The 22,385-nt window shown below is 47.7% G+C and overlaps 1 protein-coding gene across 1 annotated transcript in view; it reads left to right on the top strand.

Moving 5' to 3' along the window:
• The window catches only part of PGBD5 (piggyBac transposable element derived 5), an 82,421-nt gene extending 77,087 nt beyond the window's left edge, over positions 1 to 5,334 (top strand). The window contains exons 6-7 of the mRNA XM_030556857.1: positions 1,364 to 1,469; positions 4,436 to 5,334. Of these exons, the coding sequence (XP_030412717.1) occupies positions 1,364 to 1,469; positions 4,436 to 4,631 (302 nt within the window). The 3' untranslated portion in view covers positions 4,632 to 5,334. The remainder of the gene's footprint in view (positions 1 to 1,363; positions 1,470 to 4,435) is intronic.
• Positions 5,335 to 22,385: the final 17,051 nt, after the last annotated feature.

Genomic DNA, 22,385 nt, shown 5'->3' on the forward strand with positions numbered 1-22,385 from the left:
GTGCCTACCTCAGCTTTGTGGAGTACGATGTTATTCTGGGCACCTAGAAAAAAAAAATCACAGGAAGTTAGGCACCATGATACTGAGGATTGCAACACCCTAGTCTCTCCATGGACCCCACCCTAAATGTGTATGAAGAAAATACCAGACTCCATATCAGATTTCTGCTCCAAACTGACCTTCAAGGCCCCCAGACCTGTTGCTGCTTGGCAACTTGTATTGCTCCTTTGCTGAGCAGCAAAGGATGTGTCAGTGTCCCTATTTGAAGCAGAGTTCAGTGACGTGGAGTCCAGTATTTTCTTAGTATGGTTTATTTACAAAATGTGCACAAGTCCCATTTCCTCGGGCACAGGACGGTAATAGAGCACAGATAAGTACCTCCTGCAGAAACTTCATATGAGACATCTGGAAATAAGTTACAAATGCTTCTCTGACTCTTCAGCCCATCACACCAAGCAGGCCTGGACTAGATTTCTAACCAAGTGCCCCATGAACTTTTCCCTTCTCCAGACCACTGGTCTCATCAGTTTCCTTGCAGGAATGAGAGAGATCTGGATACAAATGCAGTAGCAAAGACAGGGTGGAGGCAGTACAGCTGGGAAGAGGGGAAGTGTCTCATCTCAAGGATGAATCATGGTGAGGCAGGTGGTATCTGCAGCATATGACACCAGCCTAAGGCAGTTTGCAGCCATATCTGGCACCAGCTGTTTTGCTTGCAGTGCTCCCTGTAGACCCCACTACCTTAAGGCTTACAACTGCAACAGAGGTGATTATCACATCCCATGGTAACCATTGCTCTTCAGTACCTGCTAGTGTCACAGTCCATGAAGAAGGACTAGGCAAACAGTACACACCAGACCCCAAACCCACAGCAGTCTGTCCCAGTGAATCAAAGCTGAACTTTTGCAAGTTTGAATTTAGCATCTCAGCAAGATACTGGTGCATCAAGAAGCAATCACCACCACATGAAGTCTGACCAACAAGGGCCCCTAGGTGGAGCTCGGGAAAGAGTTCAAGTTTGTGTTTTGACCTCTTTAAAAATAATTAAAAAAAAAAAATCTCTCTTGCATCACCCACACAGCTGCTTTGGCATGCACATTACTAGCAAGGTCTATGATACAATCTTTCAGGTGCCAGTTGGACTGAGAAGAGGGGTGGGGGAAGGAAAATAAATTCAAGATCAACAGGGTATATTTTCAGCATAGAAGTTTAATGATTAATGGAGTCTTGCTAGCGCTGGCACACTAAGTAGCTGATCTCAAATCCCCTTTTCAGAAAGTATATTGTAGTTGGTAACACTGATGCTAACACAAACAGTTAAGATTCAACAGCTTTGTTTTGTTTTGTTTTTTAATTGATGCAGGAGTTATAATTAAGAGAAAAAGTGGCGAGATCCCATGCCCGTTGGCAGTAGAAGCTTTTGCTGCTCATCTTAGCTATATCTGCAAATATGACGACAAATACAGCAAGTAAGTGGGTGGAATGGCAAGTGGGTGACTTACGGGAACATTTGAACCTCTCTTAGATTTTGAGGCGAGAATAGGAGCATGATCCTGCCCTCATTAAATTCAATGCCAAAACTCTCTTACTTCAAAGCAAGTGGAATCAGGCTCTATAGCTTTGCACATCATTTTCCTAAGGGAAGCAAGCTGCACTGCTGACCATTATCTTGGGAATGTGTGTAGGAGTTAGATATGAACAAACAGTTCTGATTAAATTCAGAACATCCTTCCCTCCCCCCTTCACATCTTGCATAATTCAGCAAAACTGGACCAGATCCAAAACAACACTGCGATACTCCTGTCTGTCCATTTGTCAGCCAAAACACCACGAGAATTGCATCTTTGGAGTATTTAAATGGCATAGCTAGAGAGCTGTACAGCTAGAGCTGGGCAGGTCCTTTCACAGATTCTTAATTCCCTCCTTGCCCTGTCTGGGGCTGTTTTTGTATCCTTGATTTTTGGATATCTTTGCTTAAGTGGTCATTAAAAAAACGTTGTTCCTTACTTGTGCTACTAACAGCACCTTAATCAGCTGTACACAAGCTTTCTTGCCATGGACAAGTAGCTGTCTTCCTGTGGGTTAGCAAAATTATGTTTTTGCCCTGATAATCCTCACGGCAAGGGTACATGAGTAGGTTTTGTGCCTCACTTGGCAAATTTACATGACTGTTTTGTTAAGGCTGCATGACTAAAGGAGACTTCTTTAAAAATAAACTTTTCACCATTTAGGCAGTTTGCTTAGTGCTTTTTGCTCAGCTTGGAACTGTCTATTTCGGATCATCGTCCATGTATTTCCTTTCTGGTTGTACCCTGGATCACAGGTGTATTTGGGCAGATGACATTCAGTGAAGCAGAGTTATGGCAGCCATTTTACAAGCTATATTTTATTACATTTGTGCATGGGATGGGATCCATGAAAACTGTTAGGTGCTTAAGTCGCAGGTTGAGCTGCACAAGTCCCAGTCTTGGGTCCACTGTGATCCACAAAACTTCCAGTGAACCCTGGTAGCTACCTAAACTCACTTGGTGCCTAAGTTTCTGCCTCTAGACATGCAGGCCGGTACCTCCCTCTAGGCAACTGCCTAAGCCCTAGAGTAAATCACAAACCAGGAAAAGACAAGCATTCAACCATCTAAGTCACATGAGGGACCTGATCCGATAGGTGGCCTCTGAGCATGTATGCTGGAATGGGTCCCATTCAAAATCCAGCCAAAGAAAGAGGCAGCGAGCTTGTAACTTTTAATCTAGTAGTTAGAGCATGCACCTGAGATATCGGAGCCTCAGGTTCAATTCCCTCTTCTGCCAGAGGCTTAGCACACCCCTGCCATTGGCATCTCCCACTGTCTATCTTAGGCCACTCCCCACCTAGCATGCTGGCTTTGTAGATCACATTCTTAGGCACCGCTCTCTCCCCATTCCTGTATAGGGAGCTGAGGCGCCTAACTCAGTTTTGTGGAACAACACTGATCAGCTGATTTTCTAGGTGCCCAGAAGTTAGATGCCATAGTGTTCAATGTTGCAATACTCAAGCCCCTGTATACTACCACCAGCCAAGTATTAGGTCTCAGTAATATAAGGGTTAGGGGAACAGTTCTGCACAATGACAACAATGGGCAAGGTGACTGAATGGGCCCTCCCCCATCTCTAAGGTCTGTTGCTTCCAAATACACATGCGGTTTCTCACTAGGCAGGAAGTCAGTAAAATGTGCCATTTTTAAAAACAAAAGAACTGAGTTCTGGATAAATTCAAATTGCATCATGGTTTGGGTCCAACACCTAAAAGAATGCTTACTAAGCCCATAAGCGTTGTCCAGGCTCACAGCAGCTGGTGCTGTGCAGCAAATCTGGACCTCTGGGCTTTTGCTGTTTTAGCTGGTAGACCTGGTTGTGATCTGGGGCTGAACCTCAAGCTGTTTTGAAAACTGTAACCAGAACATGGCTCTTAGAGCATTAAGCACTTTCTCTGGGAGTTAGTACAGCAGGCAGTGAGGTGCTTAATTCCCATTGATTTCAATGGGAATTTGGCACCTAAATACCTTTGAGGAGCTGAACCTAATGCCTCATTGTTGAGTATTGTAAGGGTAAGAGCTGTCTGCTGAGCACTATTTGGAGAACTTGTTTGGGAGAGAGAGGCAAACTAATATATTGCCATGTTGGTATGTTACTGCAACAGTGGACTCCGTTTTGGTCATCTCAGTGCCAGAAAGATATTGAGCAACTGGAGGATGTTTAGAGAAAAGAAATTAACATCCAGTTAATCCCTCTGTCCCAGTGATAATAGGAATTGGCAAGGCAATGAATAATGGGGCAAGAGTCCAAGTTCTACAAGTATATGAAGGATATTAACATCAGAGTGTGTGATTATTTGGGGTGGTACAAAGGGATGAACTAGGATTGATGGCCTGAAGTTAACTGAGGGAAAATTTAGGCTAAATCTCAGGTAAAAGGTTTCCTGACAGTGAGCTATATTAAGCTACAGCATAGGTTGCCAATGGAAGTGGTGGAAGCTCCACGACTTGGCACACTGAAAACTGGATGGACACCGAAGGTACTGAAGTGACCGATCCTGTGCTGCTAGGTGACCAAAACAGGCCTTTTCCATCATGCATTTTTTTTTGCCCAGATGATGTGATCTATTGGCAACCCTGAAGCTAGGACTTTCTGATGAGGGCAGAAAAATACAAGACAGACAACCGAAAATTGCACCGAAAAAGGAGAACTAGAGACTCTCTCATAACTTTACTACAACAAAAAGTTATCGAACATATTGTTGTACATGTCCCTTAAGACAGTAACAATGAACAGCTGGCGTATCGTCCCAATGAGAGCTCTTGGGCCTGCAGAACATCTGGGGTCACTTCTTGCCTCCCAGCAGGACACACGTAGAAGGGTTGGAATGTTGATTATCTTTTCACTTTCTCCCCCTTTCATAGGTATTTCATTTCTCATAAACCAAACAAGACCTGGCAACAAGTGTTCTGGTTTACCATCAGCATTGCCATAAACAATGCCTACATCCTCTACAAAATGTCAGATGCCTACCACGTGAAAAGGTACAGCCGGGCACAGTTTGGTGAGAGACTTATAAAGGAGCTGCTGGGCTTGGAGGACACCTCACCTTCTCATTGATGCATTATTCCTTGTGGCTTAGGTATGGGGTGGAGGGGGAGCAGAAGAGGAGACCACAGCTCTGGAATGTCAAAGCAGGGAAGTCATGACATCACCAATGCCGCTCCCTATAGGAAAGTGACAGTGATGCCAGTAAAGGGGTGGAGACTTTGTTAAAAGTAGCAGCTGGCTGTTGAGTGTCCTACAGAGAGAGCCACAGGAAAAGTCAACACACAACTGCATCTGTGAATGCTCTGCGGGTACCTGTCCATCCAAAAAGATTTAAGTTAGTAGCCATTTGTCTGCCATATCTGTTGAACAGGGTTGTCTTGTAAGGCTTCCATAGGGCTCACCACGAACTTGCCACAAAAGGATGTAGCTCAGTGGTCCTAGGTGGGCATTATCAAAACTCTGCCTTGTCTGGAGTTCTTTAACTGTGGGACAAGCAATGTTGTGTCATGGATAACAATGCCTGGCATCGTGTAAGGAATCATGACAGGGTTAAAATAAAACATTATTTATGTTTTTCACAAGTATATTGACAGATTGCTTGTTACAGGCAAAGACAACAAAAAGATAGAGTAACAGTTAAGACTTTTTTTTTTTATTAGTGTAAGGCAATCAGATTGCCGTATAGGAATAAAAAGTTTAGGGGAAAATTAAACATCTTGGAGAACCTTAAAAAAAAAAAAGAGTGAGTGAAATTTTAAAAATTATGGGGAAAGCTGAATTGATGCACATAGTTTAACAAATAAATGAAATAATTCTGCCTGCCACCATAGCTTCCATATTGCCAGCGTGCAGGTGAGAAGTCTCAGAGTCTAAACAACTGTATTTTCCTTGATTTCAGTTGTAGCTTCAGGTTCTTCTAAGTGTTGCTTAAGATCTACCTTAATGGACTGTTTTACTTAGATTTCTATGGATGTTTTTCATTTCCCCCCTCCCGTTTTTTTTTTTTTTTTAAAATATCAAGACAGATTCTTCATATTAGATCTTCATTTCCTAACAACACACATTTGGCAAGCAAAAAATAGTTCACCGATAGCAGTGCATTTTGCGTTTTCACTGTTGGGTGTTCTGTAGGAATCCTTCTTGGAATTTGAAATGCGTCACAGTAGCTGTATTTTTGCAAATTATATGTTTAGAAAAATAGTGTGTCATTGTAAAAAACTGTTCAGGTGCAACCAGACGTTGACATCACTGAAGCAGAACAAAGCCCAAATGCTTTCCTTGTTCTGAGTGACTCTCTGGAAGCTAGAACCGTTTGGAATTAGTGCAGCCTGGTGCCACTGGCCAGTATTGACAAGACTTGTTGGCTGAATGTTTTCAGCAGAATACTGAGTTCACTGCCACCAGGATGCTTCAGTGGGCAAAGCAAAAGGGGAGAGAGAGGTCTGAGAGCAGGGGGCAAAAACCCAGCACTAGAGTAAAATATGGTTCTTCTTCGAGTGATTGCTCATATCCATTCCAGTTAGGTGTACGCGCCGCGCGTGCACATTCGTCGGAAAACTTTTACCCTAGCAACTCAGTGGGCCGGCAGGTCGCCCCCTAGAGTGGCGCCACCATGGCGCTCCATATATACTCCTGCCGGCCCACCCGCTCCTCAGTTCCTTCTTACCGCCCGTGTCGGTCGTTGGAACAGTGGAGCGCGGCTTAGCTGACCTCCACTTCCCTAGCTACTCGTTTTCTCGTATATAATTATGCAGTTATAACACTTTTATATATATATTTGTATGGTTATACGTGTTTTCCTTGCTAACATGGTTAGTTTAGTTAGCGGGGTTCAGGAAGTAGCCCCTTCCATGAGCCCAGTGCCGGAGCCATGCATGGCTCACCGGGTTTTCAAAAGGGGCCCGGCTTGCCAGAAGCCGCGGCCGAAGAGAGATCTACATGACTCCTGTTTGAAGAATCACACTTGACAGATAAGTGCCCCATTTGCAAGGCTTTTAAGCCGAGAACAAAAAGGTGCGGGACTTTCACTTACCCCTCCACCTTGGGCGCGGAGCGATGTTCAAGCGGCGGGCAGAAGCGCCTCCTCGGCACCGGACCCCGCCGGTACCACCAAGGCCTTCCGGCACCGACCGTCGCCGGCACCGATGTCGACTCGGCACCGTTCCCTTCTTCCGAGGTCGAGAGAGTCTACGATTCCTGCTGGTGCCTGGCGGCTCCCCGGCACGCGCCGTGGTTGAGCCCCCTGCTCCCGCTACTTCCGTGCCACCTGCATCGCAGCCAGAGAGCTCGCCTCAGTTGCGTTATCCGGCCTGCAGAGGCACCGATGACTTCGGCTCCGTCGATTCCAGTCCCCCAGGACCAGGGAATCCGGTGCCTGGCAGCTCCCCGGCTCGCGCCGTGGTAGAACTTACTGCTCCTGCTGCTTCTGTGCCAGCTGCACCACAGCTAGACGGCTCGTCTAAGATGGCTCGCCCGGCACCGACGACGTCGGCACCGTCGATCCCGGTCCCACGAGGGCCGTAGAATCCGGTGCCTGACGGCTCCCCGGCACGCGCCGTGGTTGAGCGTATTGCTCCTGCTGCTTCCGTGCCAGCGGCACCGCAGCCAGAGAGCTCGTCTAGTCGGATCGCCCGGCGCTGACACCTACTACGGCACCGATGACGTCGTCACCGTCGATCCCGGTCCCATAAGGGCCGTAGAATCCGGTGCCTGACGGCTCCCCGGCACGCGCCGTGGTTGAGCGTATTGCTCCTGCTGCTTCCGTGCCAGCGGCACCGCAGCCAGAGAGCTCGTCTAGTCGGATCGCCCGGCGCTGACGCCTGCTACGGCACCGATGACGTCGTCACCGTCGATCCCGGTCCCACAAGGGCCGTGGAATCCGGTGCCTGACGGCTCCCCGGCACGCGCCGTGGTTGAGCGTATTGCTCCTGCTGCTTCCGTGCCAGCGGCACCGCAGCCAGAGGGCTCGTCTACGTCGGATCGCCCGGCACCGACACCTGCTGCGGCACCGATGGCGTCGGCACCGTCGATCCCGGTCCCACACGGGCCGTAGAATCCGGTGCCTGACGGCTCCCCGGCACGCGCCGTGGTTGAGCGTATTGCTCCGGCTGCTTCCGTGCCAACGGCACCGCAGCCAGAGGGCTCGTCTACGTCGGATCGCCCGGCACCGACACCTGCTGCGGCACCGATGGCGTCGGCACCGTCGATCCCGGTCCCACACGGGCCGTAGAATCCGGTGCCTGACGGCTCCCCGGCACGCGCCGTGGTTGAGCGTATTGCTCCGGCTGCTTCCGTGCCAACGGCACCGCAGCCAGAGAGCTCGTCTACGTCGGATCGCCCGGCACCGACACCTGCTGCGGCACCGATGACGTCGGCACCGTCGATCCCGGTCCCGCAAGGGCCGTAGTATCCGGTGCCTGACGGCTCCCCGGCACGCGCCGTGGTCGAGCTAATTCTCCGGCTGCTTCCGTGCCCACGGCACCGCGGCCAGAGGGCTAGTCTAAGTCGGATCGCCCGGCACCGACACCTGCTGCGGCACCGATGACGGCGGCACCGTCGATCCCGGTCCCGCAAGGGCCGTAGAATCCGGTGCCCGACGGTTCCCCGGCACGCGCCGTGGTTGAGCGTATTACTCCCGCTGCTTCAGTGCTGACGGCACCCCAGCCAGACGGCTTATCTAACTCGGTTCTCCCGGCACCGGCACCTACCGAAGCTCTGATGACCTCGGTACCATGGATCCCGGCCCCACGAGGGCCGTCGAATCCGGTGCCTGACAGCTCCCCAGTACGCACTGTGGTTGAGCCTGCTGTTCCCTGCGCGCCGGAGATGTTACCAACGGCGAGGGCTCTCAGTGCCATGACGGAGTCAGTGCTGCCTGACCCGGGCACCGCCGGTACGGGTAATACAGTCTCTTCAAGGGACTGTCCCCTGTCAGTACAGCAGAGCGGCACCGTCTATGATCACGGTCCCGCAGACGCTCCAAGTCCTGTCGGCACGCCGGACACCACTGGCAGTCCCGGTACTGTTTTCCTCGGTACTGGTCACACTCACTGCACCGGTCGGTATCCCGTTCGCCGACCCGCTATCGGCACCGTTCCGACATCTGGCACCGGGGCAGGTACCTTGACTCCTGTAGCTCTTCTCCGAGCCTCGAGATCTCGGTCGACCTCCCGACACCGTTCTGGTTGCGGGTCTGGATCTCGTTCCAGGTACCGATACGCCTCCCGATGCCGGTCCCCGGTGCCGAGTTGGGCAAGGTCCGAGTGAGTCAGAGACTCGGCCCGTGCCCTCTTTTAGTACCTCCATGGCCGTCCGGACACGCATCCGTGTCACCCCATATGCGCGGATTTTATGCTCAGGACCACGATCCTGATATCATGGCCAGCGGGCGCCAGCCCCGAAGCGGAAAGAGCCTTGGCGAGTGCAAGGTGTACTCTGCAGGGGCCCTGCACCTCTGGGTAGCAAAGCAACAAGCCTTGCTTAGCTGCGATAATTATAGCACCTGGGTGGAGGAGTTTCTCCCTCGAACCTCCCACCTACAGTTCGCTGCCGTCTTGGAGGACGGGGGAAAGAATTTACCCTTTGTTGGTAAAGGCATCTTCGCGGCAGAGACAGCCCCAGACTGCGAAGCCTGCTGGACAATAGGGTCCTAATGCGTCTCAGCATGTATACGCCTGCGACCAAACGCAGGCCTTTATGGCCCCAGCCGCCATACTCTGTGCCTAGCCAGAGGCAGAACTCTGGAAAACGGCAAGGCCAAGGTGGTCGCAGACAAACGTCAGGCCCCCTAAAAAGCCAAAGTCAAGGTCCCTCGCAATTACCACTGGGACCAAAGACGGACCTTCCAAGGTTCGCCGGAGGGCGGTGTACCAGTCGCAGGACGGGATCCTGATCCCGCTTTCTCCTGGCATGGCCCCAGTTACTTTTAGATCGCTGGGTCCTGCGCACGATGGAGCATAGGTACCACCTTAAAATTGCTCCAGCCCTGTCCCCCTTCAGCGGACGAAAGGGGCTAGGGGTTTTACTCCCGTTATGCCCTAGTCCCCCACTCGACCACAGGTCAGACCTCCCTGGTCCTGCATGGACTCAACCGGTTTGGGATAAGGTTGAAGTTCTGCATGGTATCCCTGGGAACCATTATTCCATCCTTGCCTCAGGGGGGCTACTATGCCGCCCTGGATAGGAAGGACGCGTACTTTTGCAATGCCATCTTCCCTCCGCATGGGAGATGCCTCCGCTTTATAGCCAGCGGTGAATACTCCCGGTTTACGGCCATAGTCGCCGCCTACCGTAGCTATGTCGGATATGCGTTTTTCCGTATTGGGACGATTCGCTTATCCGAGGAGACTCTGACACACAAACCACTCAGCCCGTGGGCATCGTCACGGTCTTATTCACAGATCAAGGCCTGATGATTACTAATAGAGCAATCCGCTCTGGTTCCCACGCAGAGGTTGGGCTTCCTAGGGGCTATCTTGGTCTCCTACCTAGCCGGAGCCTGCTTATCGCAACTGCGGTTTTAGGCGATGGCATCAATCATCTGAGGTCTGAAGGCTTTCCCAACGACCTCAGCTCGTTCTTGTCTCAGTCTCCTGGGTCCATGGTTGCCCGCAAGTTTGTAACCAAACGCGCCAAGCTCCGCCTCCGTCCTCTCCAAGTCCGGCCCACCTCGGCGTACCGCTTGGACAGGGAGCCAATGGTCATGGTAGTCACCGTTCCCTCGAACGCCTTAGGCTCCCTAGAGTGGTGGCTAACTCCCTCCTTGGTGTGGACAGGATGCGGTTTCATCCGCCCCAGCCCTCACTGCCCCTGACGGCGGACGCATCATCTCTCTGCTCGAGTGCTCATGGTCACCTCCGAGCTTAAGGCCTTCGGTCTTCTAGGGAGCTGGCATTCCTCATTAATGCCCCAAAAATGAGAGTAGTCCGCCTGGCATGCCAGGGGTTCCATCGGCAGCTGCGAGGCCGTTGTATCTCGGTGTTTACAGCCAACACAATGGCCAGGTGCTTCATAAGCATTCAGGGGGGACATAGTCCTCCCCCCTTTTTTGTCAGGAGGCCATCCATTTCCGGGTCTTTTGCATGGCCCACTCGATGGAGCTGGCGACGTCCTTTCTCCCAGGCGTTCGGAACGTCTTATCTCTTTGACTCAGCAGGTCTTTCCTGTCTTACGAGTCATCACTCTGCCCCATGTGAGGCGTCCCGCTTTCCGGAAGTGGAAATGGTTCCTCACACAGACCTGTTCGCTCACCGCGAGTGCAGGAAATGCCAGGTGTTCTGCTCCTTCCAAGGTCTCTCCTCGGAATCGATCTTGGTCGCATTCCTGATGCCGTGGAACGGCCAACTGCATTATGCCTTCCCGCTGTTCCCACTGGTTCGTTACGTCCTGCTCAAATTCCGCAGGGGCGGAGCGTGCATCATCATCATGATCACTCCAGAGTGGTCCAGGCAGCACTGACATACCACGTTGCTCGGCCTGTCAGCCCAGACCTCATCACTCAGGGCAATGACAGGCTTCGTCACTTGGACCTGCAGCCTCTTCGCCTCACGTACCTGAGTCGGGGTGACAGGCAGCCTTCCGCCTGGTCAACGTACCGAGCCAGGTGGAAGCGTTTCCTTTACAGCTGCAGTACGCTCGATCTTGCTCCTGCTGAGGTCTCGATCCCCTCTATTTGGCCTGCCTCTGGCCTTCAGCGGCAGGATCTGGCGGTATCATCGCTGAGGATACTCTCAGCAGCCATCCCTACCTTCCAGCAGGCTAAGATGGACGTTCAGTGTCCCACTATGGGTTCGAGGTCCCTCAAGGGCTTGGAGCGCTTGCACCCTCGGGTGCGCCGCCCAGCCCCGCCCTGGGGCCTCAACCTAGTCTTGGCCAGACGGGTCTCTGAGATCAGAGCTCTTACGAAGGTTCCACAAAGACAAGGTGCAGTTATGACCGCACCCGGCTTTCCTCCCTAAGGTGTTTTGGCCTTTCATGTTACCCACAGCTCAACGCAATGGGCATAACCGTTGCACTCCTTGGACATCTGTGGAGTGCTCGCATTATGTTGTGCTGACAGAATCATTTCCTAAGGTGCCCCAGCTCTGCCCCGGTAGCGGGCCAAAGGGAGGGCTTGCTTGTTTTCCTCTCAGAGGATCTCATCTTGGGTGATGGCGGACATCCCCACTTGTTATGATTTGGCTCATATTTCCCCAAGCCACATCACCGTGCATTCTACCAGGGCTCAGGCTTCATCTGCCGCCTTGCTGGCTCGTGTTTCTACCCACGAGACCTGTCGCGAAGCTACATTGGTCCTCGGTCCTTACCTTTGCTTCGCAGTATGCCCTGGTTCAAGAGAGGCTGTAGCCTCTGGCTCGGCAGTTTTATTCTGCCACATTTCACTCCGACCCCACCGCCTTTGTAAGGCTTGGGATTCACCTAACTGGAATGGATATGAGCAATCACTCGAAGAAGAAAAGACGGTTACTCACCTTTGTAACTGTTGTTCTTCGAGATGTGTTGCTCATATCCATTCCACACCCGCCCTCCTTCCCCACTGTCGGAGTAGCCGGCAAGAAGGAACTGAGGAGCGGGTGGGCCGGCAGGAGTATATATGGAGCGCCATGGTGGCGCCACTCTAGGGGGCGACCTGCCGGCCCACTGAGTTGCTAGGGTAAAAGTTTTCCGACGAATGTGCACGCGCGGCGCGTACACCTAACTGGAATGGATATGAGCAACACATCTCGAAGAACAACAGTTACAAAGGTGAGTAACCGTCTTCTCTTCCTTCATCACATTATTGATTAAAGCCACAACCCAATAAACTAGGAGACATACTACAGTTAAAACTTTAGTATGGTAGAACTTATGGGAATGCACTAATTTAAAGGGCACAAATATGGTGCAACTTCTTTGTGGCAATAGGAAAGCTCTCATTGACTTTGAGAGTTTTACATGCTAGTCTCTGCTCGTTTTAAGGGGCACAAGTAGTTGTCCCAAATTTGGATTTTGTTTGGAGGAAAAAAAAAAGTTTCACACAAACTTTACTTGACCAGAGAGAGGTTTTCATTAGTTAAGAAGCATTTGTTTTTAAATTTTCTACTGTTTGTGTCCCAGAACACAACTGCCTCCTCCTAGTATAGGAGACCCTTTCAGTGAAACGGGCCATAAAGGGAAGGTGGGTTTGAGCAGCCTCAATTCACTGTCCCTGGGGCATAAATGGGGAAAGATAAATGTCAATTAGAAAAACACCCACTCGGCACCCCCTGGCGTTCTGAGAGATGTAGAGGAATTTTGAAAATATGAGTTATCTTGCTTGTGCCACATAATTGCCAGCAGGATTATAAGAAGCAATAAATAGTTAGTAAGGCTCTAGCAGGGGTGGGGTGATACAATTTAAAAGCCCAAAGATGGACAAGATCATTCCCCTGGGCTGGTGAGAACTGTCTGTTTCTGCCAAATTCTTCCACTGCATAATGGAGTTTGCTTTTTCCCACCCAACTTTCAAATGCAGCAGGATATTTGGCATCCAGACCTCACCTGATCTGTGCCTACCCTCTGACTGAGACCTCCCCCTTTCCAGCTACTAGGCTGTGCAAGTCCAGTAGGTCAGTGCTATCAAGATATTTCTCACACATGCACCTCTCCCACCCCACCATGAAAAGGGTTGCTAAGGGGTGTGGGAACCATACAAAAAGGCATTCAACTTTTTGCATGGAAGCCCTGTGGGGCTCAAAGGGGAAAATGCATGTCCCCTCATGATCTTCCCCCTCCTCACAATGATCTCTAAATCCACTTTCAGTCCTCTGAGAAAACAGACATGCCCAGTTCTCTGTAGGAGGAAGATCTGCACAGGGAGAGTCACCTCCATCCCAAATTTTCTAGCAGAACATTCCTCTCCATTATTAGGCCTAGAGCCACACTGAACCAATTAGCTCCTGTGCTGTATAGGGGCATCATTACACAAGATTCTGTGTAATAAAATGGAACAAAGCGTAGTAAGGAGCAATTGGACACATGGGGATAAGATGACAATATAGAGGTAGAAAAGTTAATGCAAACAAAAAGTACTGGAAAGGATATAGAACCTCAAGCTCAGGCTTTACATCAATCTCTGATTAAGGATTAGGATGAAATCTTAACAGAAATTAGATTATCCCATGTTTGCCTACTATGGGGTTCTTACACCTTGCTCTGAGGCATCTGGTACTATCCACTGCCAGGGACAGGCTACTGGACTAAATGGACCTGGGTCTGTTCCAGGCTGGCACTGCCTGTGTATTTCAGTCTAATAGTTGTAAGAATTGTGGTCTGATAGGCCATGCCAAGTGGTGCCACTTTATTCCCTACTCATTGCAAGCACAACCCTACATTTACATTCCAGCATTGGCTTTGCACATGGCCAGTCAAAGTGCAGCAGTTTTAACAGTTTCATCACACAGCAGCAAAAACATCTGCGTGCACAGCATGAATTTGCTTTCTAGTGTTGTCACATCCGAGCACCATTATGTGATACTGTTGGTTGTAGACACCCAAAGAGATTTCAAGACCTGTTTTGTTTGCAGGGAAACCAAGCTCAGCCCCATAAAAATTGAGGTAATCAGTTTACCTAATACTACACCATAGTTGGCAGAAATAGATTGATAGAGTGCTAATAAATACCACCTCTCTCAAAGACCAAATATTTGAATAAGCTGCCTAAAGCATGGCACTGAAATCCATTTTCAGAGGTGCTCAGAACCCACCACTCTCAACCTGTGAAAATCAAGCCCCCAATTGTAATGCCTGACTTTAGCCAAGCACGTTTGAAAAATATTGGCCTAAACTATCATGTAAAGAGTAGATGACATGCTCATTGTGCCCTGTAACTTCAAAATTTTGCCAAAATTTATTCTGAAGAGCTGGTGCTAGTTACATTGCTAGAATTATCAAGAAAAGAACACTGGGATGAGATCTGGTTGGAAATTTCATAAACACACAGCTTCCCCACAGCAACCATCTGATCAGAGCAACCGTCCTTCCTTTGTCGCAGTGCAAGAACATTGCTGAGAAAGCATAGAGGATTGGGCTCATCCTGAGTATCTCCCATAAGGATCTGAGTGCCTCAGCTCTCACTGGTATCAATGGTAGCTAAAGACTTTCTGCAACTCACAGGAGATCCTCATCACTTCATAGTAGTAAACTCCAGACCAACTAGATGTGTTACACCTGTTCTCTCAGTGCTTGGGCCTAACATAGGGTCTGATGCAAAACCATTTTGCAGTCTTTTCAGTGACATCAGTGGATGAGGCCCATCTACTACAGCAATTGCTTTTTTAATGTATATAAATAAATAAATAAATAGTTGGAATATAGTTTCCCGTTGGCTTGTTCTGCTCACCATATAGATTGCGTGAGCTAAAATTTTACCAGGTCCTAATTTTACCTCAGGGATTGGCTCCTGAGTAGTTCTCCCTTGATTTGGTGTTGACAGGCCGATTACACAGTGGCTGACTGATTATTATAGGGAAGATGCTTTTTCCCCCTCCTGCGCAAAGGAGAAAAACTGAGACAGAAATAAAATATTGCTTTGCAGTGAGTTTCAGTCCCTCCCCCCGGCGTCTCCCACAACCTTGAACCAGCTTCCTTAAGACACCTAGAAATTCAGTGAAAGAATAGCCAACAAACACACACCCATCCTGTATAAAATGACTAAAAGCTGGGTTTCACAGCCTACAAGCAAAATTCACCAAAGTAAAACTTAGCCTATGCCAATAAAATGACTGATCCACTGTATCTTTCCCATTATATTTATCTGGGAGGAGGAAGGATGGGGGATATTGTGGGGCAGTGTTGTTGTTGTTGTTAAAAAGCATCTCACAGTTTCTCTTTAAATATTACAAAAACCTTTTCTTGGTTAAAACAATTTAGTATCGACAGCAGTTCAGACTCAGTCTTTAGTCATTCTCCTGCTGTATATTAGATTTTGTGATTTCCCCCACCCAACCACAGAAATACATAAGCTGATCCTTAGTTTCAGACATCAATAAAAGCAAAGGGCTAAGTGTCAGAGTATTGCAAGAACGCTTTTGATGACAACCTTGTATAAGCATGGATGCCAATGACATTGCGTAAACATGGTTTGTGTGATGATGGCTTGTACCATCAGATTGGGTATGGTTAAGTATCCTCAAGCCATTCTGGGTAAAGACCTTAAAGCTCAGCATTAATTAAAAACTGAGGGAAATGCCAACTACCCGAGATCAGCTTCTCTCTATCTCTGAGAAAGGGGACATTGAAAGTGGAGCAAATGGGGGGAGGGAAAGTTGTCCCTCTTTGTTAAATTTGTTTTCATTCAGTAAACAATTCCTAGCATTGGAGATTTTGTTCACCACAGTATGCAGACTGCTTCAAAGAGTTAAAGTCAGACAGTGTGATATGCAGACAACATTCTATGCACAGCACCTCTTCCAAGGAGTCTTCATGTCCTGTCAAGACATGTATTTGAAAAAAGGTTCATTATGGTGTGAAACATTTATATAATGTTCGCTGAAGCTAAAAGCCAGTGTCAAATAACATTGTTATAGTTTGCTCCACCATGGAAAACTATTGTAAGGGCTCACTGGAACTCTAACCCTGTTGCTTTTTATCTCAGCTCATTTGTGCACTTGAAAAGAAAGGGAATGATTTAAAGAGAAACATCTCTCCTGTTTCCCCTTTTGCTCAGTAGTTCTGGCTACATTCGTGCAAAGACTCTCTCTTAATCCCTGTCTCTCTTTTTCATTAAGAGATATTTTAAGAACCCAGATTTCTCAGTGTCACTAAATAATTGATTCAGCGATATCATTTTTGGTTTCTTATACATCTCACAAAAGGAAAGAGATTCCTCTGTTTCCGCGGTTACACAAAGGGCACTGACTCTGAACCAGCATTTTCATTCCTGACCTCCAGCAACCCTTACTTTGTTCCTTATAACAGAGGTTTGTTCTTCTAACAGCTACCTAATGGGTGCTTTTTTGAGTTGGCAGGTAATGAGGCCTCTGTTAGGGCAATTCTATGCTTCCTTTAGGTATGTGTCACGCCAGGAGATGATTTTAGTTGTGGTTTCGGGAATACACTGCACTGTAATAACATTTTGCACTTCTATAATGTCTTCCATCTAAGGATCTTGAAGTGCTTTAGAATATGAACATTAATTAGCCCCTCACTGTACCCCTGTGAAGGGGGCAGGAAGTATCAACACCCCCACCCCCCATTTACAAATGGGGAAACAGACACAGAGAGGGTAAGTGGTTTACCCGAGGTCACTCCAGAAAGTCTCTGATAGAGCTGAGAAATAGACCTGATTCTCCCAACTCCCAATCCTTAGGACTGCATGTGATTTTTTAGAAAATTTATAGTTTTTAGTCATAGGCCCAGAGGTCAAACTAGATGAGACCTTAACAAGACCAGCCTTCCCCTCTGGAGTAGAGACCACATGGCTCAGTCACCTCACTAATTTCATTTCTCACAATGCATTGTGAGCCTCAGCCAAAGACCACTGCAGTCACTGGCAAGATTCCAGTTGAATTCAGTGAGCTTTAGATGAGACCTGTGGACTTGACTGGGGGTGCCCAGAGCAGGGAGACAAAGAGAGGGTCTGTAATCCAGAGAACAACGTACAATGTAGTGCAACCCAGCCAGTAAGAGAAACAGTTACTAACAAATTATCTCAAGTAAAAAATAAAAAAAAAAGTCTAGGTTAAATAGATCTCCCATCCTTCTCTGCTATGGAATTCCCATGGAACCAAAAGCTCATCTAAGTCTAAGCTCCAAAGAGAAACCAACAACATCTAGAGAGCAAAGCAACTTTGTTGTAGCTTAAAACATGTATATATTTGGCCTGCCTTTGAATAGGGATCTTTGCAAATATCCTTCTATCCGCTCAAATGTAGTAAGAACTGTAAATAGGATTATGTTTCTCCTTGTCTAGGTTACAATGTAAGGCTACCCTCAAAAAAACCCCCCCCATCATTTTTTGTTCACAGGATCATTAAAAAGAGAGATGGAAAGGCCTTGTTAGATCTAGTCCAGGGGTTGCCAAGCCTTGGCTCCTTGTATAGACACCACATGTGGCTCCTTGTATAGGCACCGACTCTGGGGCTGGAGCCACAGGCACCAGCTTTCCAATGTGCTGGGGATGCTCACTGCTCAACCCCTGGCTCTGCCACAGGCCCTGCTCCCACTCCACCCCTTCCCACCCCCCTCCCCTGAGCCCTCACTCCTCTCCCTGTTCTCCCCTACCCCAGCCTCCTGCACAGCACGAAAGAGCTGATTGGGAGGGAGGGGGAGGCGCTGATCAGCAGGGCTGCTGGTGGGTGGGATGCGCTGGGAGCTGCCGGCGTATTACTATGGCTCTTTGGCAATGTACATTGGTAAATTCTGGCTCCTCCTCAGGCTCAGGTTGGCCACCCCTGATTTAGTCCTTGGGAAACAGTGCAGAATTGGTGTGCCTTAGCTGATCTAATTTTAAAGTGTTCCTGTCAGTTGGATTTCGTCCACATTGCTTGGGAAACTGGTCTGTATGCTAACAGAGCTCCCTTTGGAAGCTCTTCCTGATAAGAAAATAAAGATATAGCCTTTTCTTAATTTCAGCTGTTATGCCCTCGGATCACATTAAATCCTACTACTAGTTCTTGGTCTACACCTCTCTAAGCAGTAGTTCATTCTGGAAGGCGAGAGGTCAGAGAGTTGACCATCTATGTTTTTATTATATTACTTTGCAAATGATACCCTGTTTTACTTTGATATTTAAAGAAAAATTCGCAAAGACTGTACTTACTGCAGTCACTAGGAAGCCCCAACAGTGCTTCCCAAGACAGAGATATCAGAGGTATCACATCCACCTGTGCACTTTTTGAGGCAGCAATATTTTACATAAATGTGATTGCTGCCAGATGGGACCTTGATATTGTCTGTTGTACCCCCATTCAGTCCTCAGCAGCTCTGCTGAAACTATCATAACAAGATCAAGGTGGTAATATATCAATAGCACTCTTATGGAGTAATAACTGTTTGTATTAGATGTCAAGGTGGTTCATACAATGTGTGGTGTCAAAATGTCATAGCGTAAACATCACTCTGCAGAAGTACTCATTTAGCGTTACTGTGAACATGGCTGTTTGTTAAGAAGTATGGGATTGGGATGAACAACCTGATTGTAGAGGTAAGAAATCTAACTCCTGGAGCTTGCTGGTCTAAAGGGGGAGATGGTAACCGGTGAAGGAACAAGGAATCGAGAGATCAGTGTTGGGGTTCCAAGCTTCCTTGACTAGCAGGTAGCAGAAGGACGCCTAGTGAGACAAACCCACGTCATGTCCTGGCGATGGCAGGTGCTCTAGGAGCCACACTCAGTCCTACAAAGACAGAGGGGCAGATGAGCCCAGTGAGAGACCATAGGCAGATGAAGAACAGAGAGTATTTGAAGACCCCGTAACTATCTAACTCTTGATTAAGGAAAGGGGTCTCAGAGGTTCAACATTTCTGCTGCATCTGTCTCCACATGAAAGAGTGTTCAGATTCCTCCTGGACAAATAGTTTTACGCAGAGCATTTTGTACTGTGTTTACTGGTCTCCAAGTAAAAGAACAAAAAGCTTCAAGACAGTCAAGTTGGAGCCCAGTCACACTAGGGTCCTCTATCCCAAATCCCAACCCACTTGCTGTCAAAGTAACTTTGTGGTATTGCCCTCCAATTAAATCGGTGTCCAAGTATGTGCAAAAAGTGACTAATGAAGAGCTCACACCTCACCACAACACTGAGGGAAGTTACTTACTTGATGGTAAACAAGTTGCAGGTGACTTGATTATTCAGTTGGAATTAATTTTACAACTTGGTTTAGTTATTCTTGGGTCATACTCTCCAATTTACCAGCTAACTTTGAATCTGGTAGGGAGAAATACAGAGGTAAAAATACATTAGTAGAGTGAGAAGAAATGTTGGCTATTAAAAAAAAAAAAGGCACACAAAGTGTTAGGCCTGAGTCATCACCTGTTGTACGGCTACTGATGTCAATGATAGAGTTACATCTGGGATGAATCTGGCTCCCTGTATGGGGAAATCACCAATAGAATCCAGAAATAGTGATGTGAAAAGTAATACAAGCAGCACATGGCTGCATTTGGAAGGGATCAGCTGTTGGGATTAGAGGCTAGGAGTGCAGAGAGATCTCAGCTGTTCAGCTCTACTACTTGGCCTTCTGTTTTATGTTGTTGCCCTTTCCCAACCCCCTTATCACTCCCATATTTAAATATAAAAGCCAAGGTTTCATATCTTTGACACAGCCAGGCATCCAGCTGCTCTAGCTACAGTGAAGCCAGTAGGGGTGGCACTCTGTGCCTGCATTTGGACTAGAAAGGCAGAGTGGCCATAGGTCTCAGAATCACACCACCACTGAGTGTCTTAGGATAGTTTGAAGAGGAGAGTTAAGAGTAGCAACATTGTACTAATGGGAACAATAGAGATTCTTCAAGGGAGTCCTACAAGCTATAATTCCTTATTGGTATTTTTTTTACCTGTGCAACTTACATTCCATCAAATGAAGTGACTGTACAGAACACAAGGATAGTCCATAGTTCTGTAGGTGCAATTGATACACCACTGTTGTCAGGCTGTGCTCACAAACGATTGCTTTTTAGTTGAAAACTTCCATTTTCTTCCCAAAACTAGAGTTCTATGACACTGTAAAGACCGCTGATTAAACGTACAGCATAGTTTGTTCTTTGGTTTGAAACTTCTTGGAGCAATTTTATAATAGACACATGGTTCAGACAATGTGTGTGTGGCCCCTATGCATGGTAAGGCCCACAGCTGCATTTCTCAGTGTGGCAGGAAACTATTTTTGTGACAATTGGTTTTGTTCTACACAAAGGCACGCTTGCAATAAGTTTTTACAAATTTTGTACACCATGAGCTAAATTCTGAGTTCCAACATGTGAACTGTGGCAACAACAGCAACAAAAAGGATTTATAGTATCACTGAAATCTTGTCATGTGATTTTATTTCTTCAAATAAATTTGTTTACAATCAGCAACTTTGAAATACAGTCAAAATATTACTGGCTGCCTCTTTGTGCCTCATTCCTTAACGGGGGGTGGGTGGGAAGAGAACAGTTGGTAGCATTTCCTGTCTCCTATTTGAAAAGGAATCGAGAGAATCCCACCAGCCGTACTCCATGCTCTCACTTAAAAATGATTATGACCCAAAGCCTGACATCCTTATTCAGTCTTTGCTCAGGCAAAGCTCACTGAACTCCATGGGATCTTTACCTGAGGAAGAGATAAGTAACCAAGGGCCTAATCATTCCTTAGAGGCCTACACACAGATCACACCTCTCCCTCCACGGGAAGGGGACTTGGCTGTCTCCACAGCCTCATTTTCCAGCTGTCTCAAGGACCTTCTCTGACATCGAAGGACCTGAGAAGGAAACAAGCGAACAGAGGGACTCACATTGTCTCCTCATTGCCCCAGATTTTTTTCATTGAAAAATACTAGCCCATCAGTATTATCATTGAACACCAGCTACTGGGACTTCCCTTTAAGAGGAGCACCAAGGGCAATCACTGACTGCATGAGCCCTGCGTCAGCATGGCTTCGGGTACCAGAAAGCTGGGAGTAAGGAAGCACCAGGGGCATAAAGCTTCCATACAGACAGCCCAAGTATCCCATTGCCTGGGATCCACAGGATGTGCAGGCCAGCTCCACACATTGTCCCACAAAGAGTGGAAACCCTGTTTCTCCTCCAGTGCAGGAGACAACTCAGGAAGAAAAATCCATGGAGATTAGACTGTGGACAAGGGCCAAATCCTGAGCTCCTACATCTACATGGAATTCTAAACCATGAAGGATGATTTTCTTTTGTCCCCATACTCCTGATTGCCTTACTGCTGTACAGAAGATTTGTCCCATACAAAGTACAGCAACGGGCTGTGATTCATCCCTCAAAGCTTATGTAATGTCCCTAGCTTCCCACCTCTCCCTTGTTGGGCTGATGTGAAGGTTCATGCCTCTCTGTGAGGTCACTAGCTGAGCAGTAAAGCTGGTCAGAATTCTGCACACACACACACCCCCCGGGAAAATAAAACAAAAAATTGGAAGAGTTTAATTTTCATCAAAGTTTTCCACATAAATTTGATTTCTTGGAGCATTGGGGGAGGGGGGCAGCTGGTGAACAGCAAAAACTTTTAGCTGAAAACTGAAAATTTCAATTAGGAAATGCCATCATGGTGCCTCATGCCCCCGTTCTCCTCTATAGAACAGGCTCTCTGGCTAGACTATTTTTCCCACAATGCAATAAAGTTTCTCCTCTTGCTGAGCCACCATGGTGAATTATGGGAGCTCCTGGCAAAGACACTTCATGCGGGATGTAGTCCAGCAGGGGAACATGCCCCATAGAGAAGAATGATGCCATGAGACACCTAAACTACAGATCCCATGAGGCACCATGGCAGCATTTCTCCATCAAAAAAAGTGTTTGGTTTTTAGGTATTTTAAAAGCAAAAACAAAAAGTCAACATTTTCTACAGAAGTTAGATGCTTTTCATGAAAATGTGTTTAGTCAGAAGCCCAATTTCCTTCTGAAAAAACTAGTTTTTTCAACCAGCCCTACATCACACCTTTAACATGCTGAGAGAAAACCTCCGTGAGGTTACTGGCTCAGCACCCCTAAATTGTTGGGCTATGGAGGTGTCAGAGGCCTATGCTTTGATATCAGCCAAACACCTGGTCACAGGATTCATGTCAACATACAGGTCATTAGATTAACAATTCTAACTAGCTGTTATGATGGCAAGGGACATGTCTCTGTGGTCTGAAAGAGACAGCACGGGT

This window comes from Gopherus evgoodei, chromosome 3 (assembly GCF_007399415.2).
Source record: "Gopherus evgoodei ecotype Sinaloan lineage chromosome 3, rGopEvg1_v1.p, whole genome shotgun sequence".
NCBI lineage: Eukaryota > Metazoa > Chordata > Testudines > Testudinidae > Gopherus > Gopherus evgoodei.